Consider the following 16,874-nt stretch of genomic DNA (forward strand, 5'->3'; position numbering starts at 1 on the left):
GCAAGATTTTGAATTCTTTTGGAAAACGATGCTGTAACTTTTTCTGCGAATAAAATTGAAAGACAAAAAAGTTTTTTGTGTGAAAAACGCCTGCATTTAATTTGTGTAACGGCTGCTCTCCTTGTGTTTCACAAAGAAAGTTTTACACCGCCCAGTTCGTTCTGAGTGGTTACAAAATCTGTCCGGATACTTCGTTTATGCAGTTCGCTTTTGTAACTGTATATCCGCTCTGCTGTACTTACCGTTGCATTAACTAAGTTCGTAACTATTCGCTGATCTTAGTTTTTTCAACTATCAATTTGAACTGGATTGCTACAGATCACACAATACGGGGTCTCTTTATGTATACCAGTTCAATCCGATAGAAAAAACAAATCGAAGACAAAGATATATGTCTAAGACCTGTTTGTGCAAAAATATATAAATTTAAACCTAAGTTGGCTTTTGCTGTTTGTACTCACAAGTTGAGAATACCAGAAGTTGGGGTTGTAACAGTTGAATTTCAGCTCCAATAATTCGTTGATGCAAGACACAGTAACAGAATTTACTGCTCAAGAATAATATTTTGAATACAAGACACAGTAACAATTTACTGCTCAGGAATATTTCTAGTTCAAGACACAGTAACACGTTTTTACTGCTCAAGACAATTTGCTTTGCAATATTTTGCTGAGTTATACTTTCAGCCGTTTTCTGCGGCTACTACGTTCAGTTCTGTGTGTTGCTTCTTGTTATTTCCCCCTTTTTCTCCTTTTTCTCACGTGACAAACTGTAACTAGAACTAGAACTATAACTATAACTATTAAATGACTAGGACAAAAGAAAGTGTTTTGTTTCTATTTTCCCGCCTACACAAGCTTAGCAAGCTCAGCTCCAACATCGCCGGCCCTGTTTTCCTTCGTGAAAACATCTTCGTCCATTGATAGCACTGGAGCGAGCTTCACTACTGGTCTCTTGTAGTATCCATCTTTCGTTCGGATTGTCGCTGGTCGAATCACTCCGTCGGAACCTTCAAAGGTTTCAGTTATTCGACCCAGGTTGTAATATCCACGTTTGTTACTGTCTTCCACTAACCACACAAGATCACCCTGCTGAAGACTTCTGTCCGTTGTGGTCTGCCATTTCTTTCGACTATTCAACGTTGGCAAGTATTCTTTACGGAATCTGTCCCAGAAGAGGTCTGCGTAAGCTTGTGTTTGTCGGAAGAGCTTTCTATGATCAACAAATTGCTCTGCACCTGATAGATACGGTAAACAAAGGTTCTTGTTGCCAAGTAGGAAATGGTTTGGAGTAATAGCTTCTAAATCGGTAGCATCTGAACTGACTTGTGTCAGCGGTCTAGCATTCAGCGTCTGTTCCACAAGACACATTGTTGTTGAAAGAACATCCTCCGTGACTGATCGATTGCCCAGCACTGCGTACATTGCCTTCTTGCAACTCCTAACCAGTCTTTCCCACACTCCTCCAAAGTGTGGTGATGCAGGTGGGTTGAACTTCCATCAGATACCTTGTTGAATCAGATGTTCTTCAATTCTTTCTCTGTTCTATGCTGCGACATACTCTTTGAACTCCCGGTCTGCTCCAACGAAGTTGGTGCCGTTGTCACTGATCATTTTTTTGGGTTTGCCTCTTCGAGCTATGAACCGCATAATTGCATTTAGACAACTGTCAGTGTCCAACTTTTGAACTATCTCTATATGTACGGCTCGTACGGTTAGACATGTGAACAAACAACACCATCGTTTTTCATTTCTGCGCCCAATTTTAACTGTAAATGGGCCAAAGTAGTCTATTCCAACATTCGCAAAAGCGGTTGAAGCATCAAGCCTTTCTGTCGGTAACTCAGCCATCACTGGAGTCATTGTTTGTGCTCTTCCCTTTCGACATCTAATGCATTTGTTTCTGATCGATCTCAAAGCATTTCGTATTCCTAGGAACCAGAATTTCTGCTGAACTATGTTTCTGACATGTTCAGTACCTTCGTGATGATTATTCTTATGTTCATTTTGCAAAAATAACTCAACTACATGGTGCTTCCAATGTAACAGTATTGGATGCTTGGTTTCGAAGTTCAATTGACTTTTACCTATTCTGCCCTGGGCACGAATAAGTCCTTGCTGGTCAATGAATGGTGAAAACTGGAGGATTTTGCTGTTTTTTTGGAATTTCCTTTTCAGCCTTGAGAGATTTCATCTCTTCAGCAAACTGTTCTTGCTGCAGTAGTCTGAAGATGCTTGCTTGTGCACCCTCTCTTTCTTCAACACTTAGTGTTTTTGTTGCCGGTTTGTGTTTTCTAAATACGCGCTGTACGTATGCCATTGTATTTACTAGTCGACTGAAATTGCTAAATCGTTCCCACTGAATCATCGGCTTCTTCTCGTCAACCTTAGCTGAGAAGACAATTTCGTCGTTTTGTTCGTCTGAAGCAAATATTAAATTCAACTGTTCAGGCCATTCGTTTTCTCGTTGCTTCAACCAGGCCGGCCCAGTGAGCCATTCACTTCTCTTGAGTTCGTCAACATTGATCGCTCGTGTCCCGATGTCAGCTGGATTGTTAATACCACTCACATGATTCCACTGTGAAACATTAGTTGTATCCAAAATCTCAGCTACTCTGTTTGCAACAAACACCTGTTGCTTACGGTGGGAGCTATGAATCCATTGCAGAACAGTAGTGGAGTCTGTCCAAAAGTTGCAACTTTGAATCTTCGATTCGTGTTCCTTCACTATCTGTTCTTTAAGTCTCACCGCCATCACTGCTGCTTGTAGTTCCAAGCGTGGTATGGAAAGGTGTCGCATCGGTGCGACTCGGCACTTTCCGATTACAAATGCTAAGTCTGCTGAGTATTCTTTGGGCTTTGAACGTAGGTATGCCACAGCGCACATTGTGTCTTCAGATGCGTCGGCAAACACATGAAGTTCCCATTTGTCCTTGGCTGTGCTGAAGTATCTTCTATCAATGCTGGTTTCTGCTACTTCTGGAAGCTGCGCCTTCCACTTCAGAAACTCTTCTTCTTCGTTAGGTTCTACTGAGTTGTCCCAATGTTGTCCATTTTTGCTCCAGATGCTCTTCAGGACTCGTCTCATATGGACACTGAATGGTGCAAACAGTCCAAGAGGATCAAACACTGAAGAAACTAGAGATAAGATCTTCCTTTGGGTGAGTGAGGTCTCAGCTTCTTTGCTTGTACCTCTACAAACCTGTAGACTATCATCGGTAATCGTCCACTGAAGCCCAAGCACCGATGACCCTTCCTGGCTGGGTTCTACTTCAACCTGCTTTGTTTTGCTGATTGATCTTAAGTCCTCTGGGATTGCGTTGGTTACCACGTCGCTGTTGGTGATCCACTTCTTCAGTTCAAATCCATGTTTTGAGAGAAGAGGTTGCAGTTGTTTAAAAACCTTGATTGCTTCTTCAGGTGTTTCGACTGACTTGATGAAATCGTCCATGTAGAAGTTGTTTTGGATTGTTTTCGCTGCAATTGGGAACTCGTCCTCGTTGTCGATGGCTACTCGCTTCAGAGCGTAGTTGGCACATGTTGGTGAACTCTTAACTCCGAAAACATGACGCTGATACTCGTAAATTTGCACAGGTTCGTTCATTGTTGGTCGCCACAGGAATCTCAAGCAGCTTTTATCCCGATCAGGAACTTGCACTTGAAGAAACATTGATTCAATATCTGCGGTTAGGGCAATTGGTCCTTCTCGAAATCTGAAAATTGTTCCGATCAACCCGTGTAGCAGATCGGGTCCGGTTAACAACTTGTCATTTAGGCATACATCCTTGTATTTTGCTGCAGCGTTGCAAACACGGCGAATTTTACCCGGTTTGTTGGGGTTTAGTACTGGATGGTGTGGCAAATACTATTCTTTTCCGAAAGTGCCTTTGACTTCCGATTTACCAAGGATCTTCACAAATCCCTTTTCAACATCTGTATCAATTGACTGTTGATACAATTCTTTCAAATTTGGGTCTCGTTGGAATCTTCGTTCCAGTGAGTAGAGCTGACCAAGGGCTGAGCCGTAGTTGTTTGGGAGACTGGGTTCTGGTTCATTCCAGATCATACCCACTTTGTACCGCTCGCCTGTAAACTTTGTAGTGCTCTCTAGAAACTTCTGAGCTTGTTGCTCTTTCTTTGATTGACTTACAACATTTATTTTGGAAGCATAAGCTTGTATGTCCCACCATGATTGGATATTTTCTGCCACTTTCACATCTTCTGTGAAGGCAAAATGACAAACATTTTGACTTTTCTTGCCTGTCATGGGACCACTGACTACCCATCCTAATTCTGTTAAGACGGCGAAAGGCTCACTTCGTGTTCCAATCTTATAGTCCAATGGACGTTGAATTTCGTAGGCATCTTGTCCAAGTATGATGCCTACTTCCATCATGTTGAATGTACTGTTAGTGAGAACATTCAGGTGTCTGAATTTGTTCTTCAGTTCCTTGTAGTCATATGTTGTGTTTCCCAACGAGATTGATGGGTGTGCAAACGCTTCAATTGAATGCACCTTTGAATGTAGTCCCTTTATTGTGATAGGAACCTTCTCTGTCCTCAAATTTTGCGTCCCATGTATGCCAGCTATGTTTAAGGTAACGTCCGTGCCTTTGGCTTGTAGTTGATCCTTGACACTTTGATCGATGAATGATACTGTGGTCCCACTATCGAGGAAAGCGTAGGTAGTCAACCTCTTACTACCACTCTGAACCGATACAGGAACTATTTGAAGAAAACTAGTAACTTGGTTACTCTGGTTGATTGTTGCTGCGCTTACGTTAACTGCGTGACTACCCTCGTCCATTTGGTTTTCTGAGTGTAGCAGTCTGTTGTGCCTTTTGGTACATCCATTTATACCGCACGGGTGGACTTTACAAACTTTGATTGCATGCCCTTTCCCCAGACATCCATAACAAAAACGTTCTTTTCTCACTGCTGCATAGCGATCGGTGACAGTCATATTCTTAAATATTGGACAGTTCCATATTTTATGAGTGCCATCCGCTTGTGGGCAGTTGTTGTTTTGCATTTGCTTGGTTTCTTGCAGGTTTGAACTTGCACTGAAGTTCGATGTCTTCGAGAATCGTTTTTCTCTATTTGTGTTGTGTCGGTCTTCTTTCTGTTCCCCTTTAAACGATGAAAACCCTTCATGCACGAATGCCATTCGTGATAGCCATTTTTCAAACAAGACTAGATCAGGCCAGTCCTCGTTTTTGTCATCGAGGTAGAACCACCATTTTTCTTTGAGAACTTGAGGTAGCTTATCAACTGCCATGTACAATGTCGAACTTGATTGCAAATCACCAATATGTTTGTACTCTTTGAGCACGTTCACGAAGTTAGATACAATAACAGAAAAATTAATCAGGCTGGTTGAATCATGAGGTTTTACTTGATTAGCTTTTCGTAGGCTCTCGAGCTGCGCATCTATAATTACATGCGGTCTTCCAAATTTTCTTTCTAAAATGTTCCAGGCAGCACTATAAAACTGTCCAGAATAGCCCATTACCGAGATTGCAGATTTTGCTTTGCCTGTTAGCAGTGTCTTGAAATGGCTCATTTTTTCTGAGTCGGGAATCGTGCGTTTATCTACTGTTGCTATGAACATGCTAGACCACTCAGGCCACTCCAGTGGGTTTCCGTCAAAATTGTTCAACCTCAATTTTGGTAAACTACTGCTTGAATGTCCAGTGTTGTAGTGCCTTCCAGCTATCGGCGATATATCCCGCCCTTCAACACTTACTGAGCGTTCGCGAGAGTTTGGGTACCATGGGTAATGCCTCTGCTTATTCCGTTCAGGGCTGACGTCAAAGCGAGCTCTTGGTCGAATTGGCGTTTGCGTGTCGTTCATCGAATTCGCCCACTCCGAGACATCTCTCCCTTTTGGGGTCCAATTGAAAGGTGACTTGTCACGCGCCTTAGTCGATTGAGAACGGAAGTCATCTTTCTCCAATGCTGTTCTTTGCAATTGGCGCTCTAGGTCTCGCTCCTTTTGCCGAAGCTGATGTTGCATCTCTAGTTCTTTCATTTGAATTTCTAGCTCCAACCTCTTTCGATCAAATTGGGCTCGTTCGATTTGCAACTTTCTTTCAAATTCAATTTCAAATTCCTTTATTCGTTCTTCAACCCGACGTTTCACTGAAGATGTTTCCGAAACGTTTTCTGTATCCTGGTTGATTGTCCGTGTAACCGTGTTCGTCGTTGCATTACTTGTGTTACCATGGTTTTGGTTAAACTCTGGAATTCCAACGTTTTGTTCTAACTGATGCACATTATTCGCAGGCGGTTGCTCTTCATTGGCATGAAGAGTTGACTGGCTTTGCTGGCTTGACTTGTTTGTCTCTCCGTGGATATACGGTAACCACTCTGCGTTCAAATATTGAAAGTATTTTTCTCTCTCACGTTTGCGTTTTAAAGAAATATCTAGGTCTCGGAGAGTCTCAGCTTTCTTATTCACGAGTTTTTGAATGCTGTCGTCCAATTGCAGTATCTGCTGATAAAGAGTCTTGAGCTTGCTTGGTCGATCTCGATTATCAATGAGCTCAAAACCTTCCTCCTGTTTCTCAATCCACTTGTTTCGCAAGTTGTTGATCTGTCGATCCAAAACGCTTTGAGTCTGTGACGGAGTCACTTCTTGTGTACTTCGGGACTGCAGCTTGAATCTCTACAGCTCCTTTATTTGTTTGCTTTAATTTAGTTTTTGCTTTTCAACGTTCCTATTTGCTTTGCCTAATTGGCTTTGCGTTGTTGAAATGTTCGTTGGGTTTTGTTCTTGTTCGTCGATGACTTCGTCACTTCGACTGTGGGGTTGGACAGCAGTTTATTCCACTGTCCGGGTCGGCGGACCAAATGTAACGGCTGCTCTCCTTGTGTTTCACAAAGAAAGTTTTACACCGCCCAGTTCGTTCTGAGTGGTTACAAAATCTGTCCGGATACTTCGTTTATGCAGTTCGCTTTTGTAACTGTATATCCGCTCTGCTGTACTTACCGTTGCATTAACTATTTTAGTTCGTAACTATTCGCTGATCTTAGTTTTTTCAACTATCAATTTGAAATGGATTGCTACAGATCACACAATACGGGATCTCTTTATGTATACCAGTTCAATCCGATAGAAAAAACAAATCGAAGACAAAGATATATGTCTAAGACCTGTTTGTGCAAAAATATTTAAATTTAAACCTAAGTTGGCTTTTGCTGTTTGTACTCACAAGTTGAGAATACCAGAAGTTGGGGTTGTAACAGTTGAATTTCAGCTCCAATAATTCGTTGATGCAAGACACAGTAACAGAATTTACTGCTCAAGAATAATATTTTGAATACAAGACACAGTAACAATTTACTGCTCAGGAATATTTCTAGTTCAAGACACAGTAACACGTTTTTACTGCTCAAGACAATTTGCTTTGCAATATTTTGCTGAGTTATACTTTCAGCCGTTTTCTGCGGCTACTACGTTCAGTTCTGTGTGTTGCTTTTTGTTATTTCCCCCTTTTTCTCCTTTTTCTCACGTGACAAACTGTAACTAGAACTAGAACTATAACTATAACTATTAAATGACTAGGACAAAAGAAAGTGTTTTGTTTCTATTTTCCCGCCTACACAAGCTTAGCAAGCTCAGCTCCAACAATTTGTGTCATACAAAAGTTTTTTGCGGTTGCTTTATTAAAATAGAGGTTGACATAATATTTCCCTTTGATTAATTTAAAGAAATTATAGCTGATTAATTGACTCGTTCAGAAACTTTTGCTGAAGTTGATCCATGCCATTTTTAAAATTGAAACACTATTTTTGGAGAAAAATTAAAATCCCCTCCAAACGAATTCAAAATCTTTCAAGATTCTTGCAAGTTTTGTGTTTTTCAATAACTAGCGAAATATCTGACAATCCAAGCTCGAAGAAAATCGACGGTACAAATTAGTTTTTATTTAACAATTGGTTTTAAAGTTAGCATTTTAGGAGAAATGTAGAAACTCTCTTGGTATTATTTTTTTATTTTTGGTGGAATTTATCTTTTCCAATCCATTTTTTTCACCAAAAAGAAATGACGTAGCTGCAACTGATTTCTAATGTTTTATAAGAGAAGCCAATTCTTAAACCCTAAGATCGGAAAAAAATAAAACACACTTTTTTTCCCTTTTTTTGAGTTAAAAACCATGCTTTTTACAAGCAGTTGATTTGTTTTAGTACACATGCTTGTCATAATCCGCGATTTCAAACACCTAGACAAAAAAATTAGTAATGCGGAAAAATTAGCAGGAACAAATGGTTTCTCGATAATTGATATATAATGCTCTCTTTAAAATGCGTTACAAACCATTATAAACTTTTCAATGTTCACCAATTATTTCTGCAAAACGAGCATTATATTTTATTCACATACGCAATGAAGAAAAGTTCACAGGGAACAGGAAACAGTTTCCAAAATAATTGCGCCGCTTTTACATTCAAAATTGACAATACTGAAACTTTTTTTGCAGTATATTTGTTATTTTCCTTTTGGCTTGGTCTTCTTAAACAAGCGAAGAATTACTAACTTGAAGCTGGGGTGTGCCAGTGCAAATATGACTGGGTTGTATATGCAGTTGGTCTTGGCAATCAGGGCCGGCAGAGTGGTGACGTAGGGGTTCAGGTGTCCGGGTCCTACTAGTTGTCCCAGAACCCCAATGAGCGCGTATGGGAACCAGGTGACGATGAACACCCCAATGCACATCATAGAAGCTTTAGCAACCACCAACTCTTTACTCTTAGAGTGACTCTGAAATAATTTTCATTATATAATGGTATTGTTTCCGTTTGTACTCCAAAAGATCAATTTGCAACTGTTTTGCAGTCGTAGAGCTATGCTAAAGGGCTTGAAATAAAAAAAATCTGTTCCGGTGACAGATTCGCACCTCACTTATTCTTTTGTATGAAAATAAACTTTTCCGTTTATCCCCCCCCCCCCCCCAGCTTAGTGGGTGCATATTATTTGCACCCCTCCCCCTCTCACTCCAGAGTGACATATTTTATCTAATGATTTACTTCGTAATTGCACGTGTGCTCTGTAACGGAAGGGGGGGGGGGCAACGTACTGAGGGGGGGGGGGACATACTGGAGGATATTTCTCATGCCAAAAATGTGACATAGCCACCAGTTAGGGTATCTGCTTTTAGATGAATTGGGTGGAGTCTATGGTCCAAAAAAATTTAGGGTCTTTCCCATTATAGCCCCCCCCCCCAGCTTAGTGGTCAGATAAACTATAGCACCCCCCCCCCATCATGGTAATTATACCAAAATGGTGGGCTATATTTTCATGGGGGGCTATAATGGGAAAGACCCCAAATTTATACATTGAGTTCAATACGGGCTATAATTCACAATTTACCTTGGCGTCGTTAGCTGCTCCCCCAGCCGTAGCCTTGGCTCCTCCCCCTCCCCCACTGCCCTTGACCTTGAGGAATATGCTGGCATAGCAGTATATGGAGAATGAGAGTGGGAAGAGGAACCCACACACATACATGAGCAGCAGATTGATTCTGTTTGACCACTCTGTGGAGATAAAGTCGAAACTGCAGCTAGTTCTGCTTCCTGGAAAAACAGTATCGTTATGATCGGTAAAAAAAACGCACTTTAAAGTGCAACTTTTAAAATGGCAAAAAGTCTGCAGCGCCAAAAGTAAAATTATCATAAGTTCTCTCACACATGGCCAGAATTTGACTTTTTTGAAATTTCGGCACTTTAAAACTAGAAAGTCGCGTGTTTTAAGTTAGGTTTCGTGACTCTTCAAAATTCACTTCAAACCTCTGGCGGAACCATTTAAACCCATTTGTAGTTTTCGATAGTTGCCTGAAAATCTCATCGACATCAAGCTTGATATCGCTCTGAGAACTTCGTTTAAAACACTCACGTGCACATTTTAAAATGCCGAAAGTCTGCAGTGCCAGAAGTTAAAATGCCAGAAGTTGCTATTTAGCCAGAAGTTGAATTTCGTTGACTTTCGTCATTTTAAAACGTGCGCGTTTCGTGTTTTAAGCATGGTTAAGTGACTCTGCAGAAGTCACTTCGAAATTTTGACTTAAAATCTCGAACCGCTTCGTGGTTCTCGATAGACGCCAGAAGTTCTCAGTGACTTCAAGCAGAGTCACGTAACCATTAGATAAGTTGCTATGTACATGGTCAGAAGTTGACTTCCATGAAATTGCGGCATTTTAAAACTTACAAGGGGGAAGAGGGGGGCCAAATTTCAACGGCAACGTAACTGCGTAATCGGATGTAATCCAAGCTTTGATGTGGTTTGGGATTGGCAAAAAAATTGGGGATCTTTTCCGGTTGTGCCCTGTGCCATATTTTATCATAATGATCTACTATGTAAGGAAATGTGATCTTTAACGGGGGGAGGGAGCATAACGTACTGGGGTGCATGACGTACTGGCACAAACGAAAAAGAACCAAAATTGGATTCTATCTGCAACCTTATCAATCTTTGAAATGAGCAAGATTTGTCCACAAGAAGGGCCATTCCACTTTTATTATATTCGGAGATACAACCTCGGTCAAACTCCTGAAAGTATCTTGCAAGACTCTAAAAGGATTATAATAAGATCTGGTAAGATGGCCACCGATTCTAGTTTTGCGCCATCGGGAACTTTTAGGAGACTAGTTGCATGCGATTCAGTCAACTTCTTTAACCTTAGGTGAGCCATATCCACGAGTCAGTTCATTGTCACATAACAATATCATAACTTGGTCACACTTTGTCGCGAAATCCGTTTTGCTATGTTAGTACGAGGGATTTAGATAAACTTTGCGGAATTGGTTTACATTCAAAAGCTAGGCTATTTCGGAGGCAAATTCCGCAAAAATAGAAAATGTAAGAATCGCTGTCATTGCGGTGTAATGGTTATTTAGGTTTATTTTAAAAAATTGTTCAGTTACCATTGATTATGAATCCGCCCACGCCCACATTGGGAAGAATAGCGAATATCATAGTGTACCCCCACACCACTCCAATTATGGACAGGGATCTCTTCATGGTGGGGGTTGTCCTCTTGTCGGGAGGGGAGCAGATCATAGCGTACCTGTCATAGGCTATAATTGCCATCGAGTTAATTGAACACAGACCTCCGAATGTCGCAAAACTTCCAAAGATGTGGCAGGCTGAAAAAAGTATAAACTATGATTCACACCTCAAAAAAAATTACCGAAAAAATAAAAGCAGCCGAGAACAGCTGGCTGGTAGCTTAATACACTCCAACTGTAATATACAGAAACAGCAATTAATACTCTTATTGCTTATAACTACGAAAATATAAATAACGTTTATAATTAGGATAAAAGTTTTTCATAAATTATGAAGAAAAGATATAGGGGCGAAAAAATTTAGGTTAAATGACAGGGGTTACTCTTTAAACCCCTAACATTTAACCCCAAACGATGCTTATAACAAGCACTTTGACAGTGCAGGGTAAAAATTTTCGTTTAGATAATGTAAAATTCATTTGCAATGATCTTTTTTCATTAAGTTGCCTCACCACGTTTGAATTGGCATATTGAATATGCATGTAAATTATTTATTGTAATCAGTATTGTGCTTTTGATATTGCGTGTTATTACACCGGGTTCTTATTTGGCGCTGTGAGCAATTCCCTAGTCGAACAAGGACAGTTATCTTGAAAGATCCCCAGGTCGAGGTGGCCAGACTGAATTGAGCTCTGATCAGACAATATTCGATCGCACACAAGTTCTTGTTGCGGTGAATGGTCTGGAAAAAGGCTTCGAGCGCACTGCTGTCTTGACTATCGTCTGAACGGCCTGATCAGAGGCAGTTTCAAGCGCACACTAGTCTGATCAGAGGCCGATTCGAGCGCACACTAGTCTGATCAGAGGCCAAGTCGAGCGATTTTTTTTGTTTTTTTTTTTCACTGACAGATGTTGTCTCTTCTAAGAGTCAACAATGCAGTAGCATTCTCATCAGAACCAAGGGGTCCTGCTGACAGCAACTGCCAATTCCCTCATGAAAAGATTTGGAATCACTGTAGATCAAGACGTTGTTATGCAAAGTTGTCTAAGTTCATCAATTCAGTTAAAAACATGACTTCAATTCATCAATTCAGTTAACGTGTCATCAATTCAGTTAAAAATGGCATACTCAATAATTTTTTTCGGCTATTGGGCTCTCTTTGCATTAGCAGTACTTTTCAGAAATTTAGAGCTGGCTTTTGTTAGTTGAATATATGATTGAAAACACCAGTTTTCATAAAATGAATATATAATAGCAATATTTCATGTTCAAAATCATTCTCTGATCAAACTATTTTGAACGCATTTTGGTCTAATAAGAGGAAACTTCGAGCGCACGTAAGTCTGATCAGATGGGATTTCGAGTGCACCTTAGTCTGATCATAGGCTATTCCAAGCGCACTTCAGTCTGATCAGAGTTGAGTTCGAGCGCACTTCAGTTTGATCAGGGGCGGATTCGCGCGCACAGTAGTCTGTTCATGGAGTGACTTTCGGGCGCACTTTAGCCTGATCATAGGCAATTTTGAGGGCTTTTCAGTCTGATCAGAGTCGATTTCGAGAGCACTTCAGTCTGATCAGAGTTGATTTCGAGCGCACTTCAGTCTTATCAGAGGAGGAATCGAGCGCACACTACTCTGATCAGGGGGTGGCTTTCGAGCGCACAACCATCTGATCAGGGGAGGTTTTTGAGCGCACTTTAAGCGCACAATTCAGCCTGGGTGAATTTGATCAGGGCTCATTGCGGTCTGGACCTCAAGCTGGGCTTGCAAAAATGTTGCAAAAACCTTCTAAGATAGCTTTCCAAAATCAAGAGTCTTGTAAGATAACCGTCTCGCAACATAGGCCAGAAACAAAAGCAAGAGGCTTCTTAGCTTGTTGCACGAATAAAGATTGGGACTGCTACTATGTTCCTAGCAACCAACGAATAAAAAAACATCCTGAAATTGTTAAGGCTAACACATATAAAAAGGAATAACAAGAAAATGCATGCATAGGGGGGGGGGCATGAAAGTGGTTGGCGTTTGCGCAACAGAAAAAAATTGTTTTGGAACCCAATTTCAGTGTTTTAGCTGTTAGCTAACCTCCGTACATTGAACGATCTAAAACTCATAAAAATGCAAAAAATAACATAACTGATCTGAATGTTTTGATTTGCCATTATTTTTGTCCTTATTAATCTATTCACCTTTGGAATGGACAATCATAATCATGAAAACAATCGCAGCGATTTATGATTTACTTCAAGAAGTTGCTCTCCAATGTCAGTCGACTGGCTCAAATCCGACAGTTCTTTTTGGACGTCTATCTTTTAAGAAACTTGTAAGACCTTTGCAAGATAAGCGTCCCAATCTTGAACATTCGCTGACATGCACGATTAACGTCATTGCCAATATTAAATAATATGTATGCAATCAATTTTCTCAATTAATTTATATGGTAATAGCCGTTGTTTTCAAAATGAGCGTCATTAAAAAGACTTATGCAAGATAACCGTTTTCATTAGATTAGGGCTTACCATATAAGGGAAACGAGATAGTTGCCCCTATGTATTATCTAAGGGTCAGGTAAATAGGAGGTAATTAAAAGTTTTTTATTCAGTAAATTTCCTTGTCCGTCAATAAGCAATTTTGACCTAAGTATTGTTGCGTAATTTTGGACAGACGGCAAGTAGGTTAGTTAATCAAAGTGTGCGCATCATGTTTCCTGAAAACAACGGCAAAATATACTAACTGTCAAGTGGGTAGTATCGAAGGAAACTAGCGATACAGAAGATGGGCTGACAAGCTAACACCATGATCAAGTCCACAACCGCCAGATTGACCAGAAACAGATTCTGAGGAGTACGCAAAGACTTCGTTCTGAAAAAAAATTTTCAAAAATTACGAAGACATTTTATATATATTATGTTTTCTGGTGAAGACATTAATAGAAACGCAAATCCGCGGAAACTTTCCAAGATAAAGTTCCGAGACGAGTAATTCTTGAAAAAAGTTCAGTGGTGATAAGTTGTTTTTTTTTTACAGCAAAAATATATAATTTGGCCACGAAAGTGATGAAAGTGGTTATAATTGTAATTTCACCACCTGAATAAGAGTTGAAATTACCTAATTTTACTAAAATCACCGATAAAATATGTTATTCACCACATTCGCCAGTTTTTTTGAATTTTTCCAAAGCATTCAACACCAACATTTTAAATTTCTTAAGTTTTTTTCAAATTTGTCAAATTAACATATTTTTTAAAATCTATTTATGACCCATTTATAAAATTTTTCTTGACATCTGATATCTGTTTTATTTATACTATCTTTGAAAAGTTAATATTCAAAAAAATCGGGCTATTGACGTGCATGTCTTCAAGCAGCCGACAGATAGCTTAATATGAATGGTAAAGATGATTTTTACAATTATTATTTTTTAAAAAGTCCGATTTTATATTCAATTGCTATATATAGTTAAGTTCCAGCAGATAGTTTTCCCAAAAAGGCAAAATGACGTCATAATTGACATCATTCGTTACACAGCTGATTTTCTGAATGTCTTTTTTGTATCTCCAAGGGATTCGGAGAAGCTGCCAAGCTGTTTAGTCTATAATCCTTTGTGATAAAGAATAAACGTCATTACAGATTAGCGCACCATTAAATAGGAACTTGAACTAGATTACCTCAAATTCCACAAAATGATTCATTTTGTGGACTTTGCTGACAAAATTTGTCACCATAATCCACCTTTAAGCACGTGAGCAGGCAGGTTATTGATAAGAAAATTATCTATTTGGCGTCAATTGTGGTAAAACGGCACTAATCCATTTTTAAAGCTAGTTGTAATTGCATAGCAATTCCGATAATTGAATTTCCGATAAAAATTAATTGTGTTTATAGCTGTTTACTTTTATATTTAATTTTATTTAGATAATAATAGATGTTAGAAATTAGATGAAATAGAAACCAAAAATTTCTAAAAAATTTCAACAATTAAACTAAATAAATTCCTTCCATCTTAGTTGCTAACTGATATATATATATATATATATATATATATATATATATATGTATATATATTTATATATATATATATGTATGTATATATATATATATATATATATATATATATATATATATATATATATATATATCTATATATATATATACTATACTATATATATATATATATATATATATATATATATGTATATATATATATATATATATATATATATATATATTTAAGTATATTTATATATATATATATATATATATATATATATATGTATATGAAGGATGAGATGAGTGTTTGCTTCTCTATTTGTATAGATATACTTGTATATATATATATATATATATATATATATATATTTATATATATATATATATATATACATATATACTATAAATATATATATATATATATATATATATATATATATATATATATATATATATATATGTGTATATATATATATATATATATATATATATATATATATATATATATGTATAAATGATACGTAGGTATGATATGTATGAAATAGCAGTAACTAAGTCGTATATTTGAGGGATTTTTCAAAAAAATCAATTATGCTGGATCGATTACAGTCAGATTGCGATTGAGTTAGAAATTGAATAATTGTGAAGCAATTGAATTCATGCAAAATTTACAGGGACTGAAGAACCATTCTCTAGATCAGGGTAATCAATCCCTATATTGAAGACACCTTTTCGTCACAGTCGGCGGAATTTGTTGTTTTTCAAAGCGTTTTTCAAGTAAGATTTTTTGCAATTTAAATGAACAATAATTACTTCCTTTTTTGTGGATTCTAAGGAACGTAGCATGTGAAAACTGAAAAACAAAAATTGTGAAATATCGAGGTGATAAATTCTAAGTCTGAGGGACAATGGCCAAATTGACCATTTTATAGAGTCTAGTGACAAAAATTGAAACAATTTCCAAACAATTTTTTCCTAACTATATTTTACGTTTCAGACCAATTTCACATGGATGGGTGAAATGTACGAAAATGGTCCGTCCCAATTTGGTAGGCGCGCTAGTCTGTAAGGTAGTTGTAGTCAGGAAGAGTCGGCTCAAATGATTGCGTTGATTTCTCAACTGCACGCCAATGGAAAATTTAAAACAAGCCTTTGAAGATCACTCCATTGATCTTTCCTGAGTAAAGGGATTAAAATGAAATTAGAGCGAAATTTACTGTTACATTTTATACATCTTTTTTGTTCTTTGAGCAATTCACTTGTTACAATCCAAAAATCTAAATTGGGCATTATTTTGCCTCGAAAACTGAATTTGTGTTGTCTGCAAGGTAGAAAAATAAACTTCTGTTTTCGGATTGGGGGGGGGGGGGGATAAACGGAAAAGTTTATTTTCATACAAAAGAATAAGTGAGGTGCGAATCTGTCACCGGAACAGATTTTTTTTTATTTCAAGCCCTTTAGCATAGCTCTACGACTGCAAAACAGTTGCAAATTGATCTTTTGGAGTACAAACGGAAACAATACCATTATATAATGAAAATTATTTCAGAGTCACTCTAAGAGTAAAGAGTTGGTGGTTGCTAAAGCTTCTATGATGTGCATTGGGGTGTTCATCGTCACCTGGTTCCCATACGCGCTCATTGGGGTTCTGGGACAACTAGTAGGACCCGGACACCTGAACCCCTACGTCACCACTCTGCCGGCCCTGATTGCCAAGACCAACTGCATATACAACCCAGTCATATTTGCACTGGCACACCCCAGCTTCAAGTTAGTAATTCTTCGCTTGTTTAAGAAGACCAAGCCAAAAGGAAAATAACAAATATACTGCAAAAAAAGTTTCAGTATTGTCAATTTTGAATGTAAAAGCGGCGCAATTATTTTG

The 16,874-nt window shown here is 38.4% G+C and overlaps 2 protein-coding genes across 7 annotated transcripts in view; both read right to left on the reverse strand.

The window, feature by feature from the left end:
• LOC142339590 (membrane-associated protein Hem-like) overlaps positions 1-16,874 on the reverse strand; it is a 479,910-nt gene that overhangs the window by 436,207 nt on the left and 26,829 nt on the right. The window lies entirely within an intron of this gene.
• The window catches only part of LOC142339593 (rhodopsin-like), a 67,725-nt gene that overhangs the window by 5,938 nt on the left and 44,913 nt on the right, over positions 1-16,874 (reverse strand). For all 3 annotated transcript variants that reach the window (XM_075389740.1, XM_075389741.1, XM_075389742.1), the window contains exons 3-6: positions 13,734-13,861; positions 10,920-11,141; positions 9,370-9,572; positions 8,540-8,760 (exon numbers count right to left, since the gene is read on the reverse strand). In XM_075389740.1, the coding sequence (XP_075245855.1) occupies positions 8,540-8,760; positions 9,370-9,572; positions 10,920-11,141; positions 13,734-13,861 (774 nt within the window). The remainder of the gene's footprint in view (positions 1-8,539; positions 8,761-9,369; positions 9,573-10,919; positions 11,142-13,733; positions 13,862-16,874) is intronic.

Source organism: Convolutriloba macropyga, chromosome 5 (assembly GCF_964194025.1).
Source record: "Convolutriloba macropyga chromosome 5, txConMacr16.3, whole genome shotgun sequence".
Lineage (NCBI taxonomy): Eukaryota > Metazoa > Xenacoelomorpha > Acoela > Convolutidae > Convolutriloba > Convolutriloba macropyga.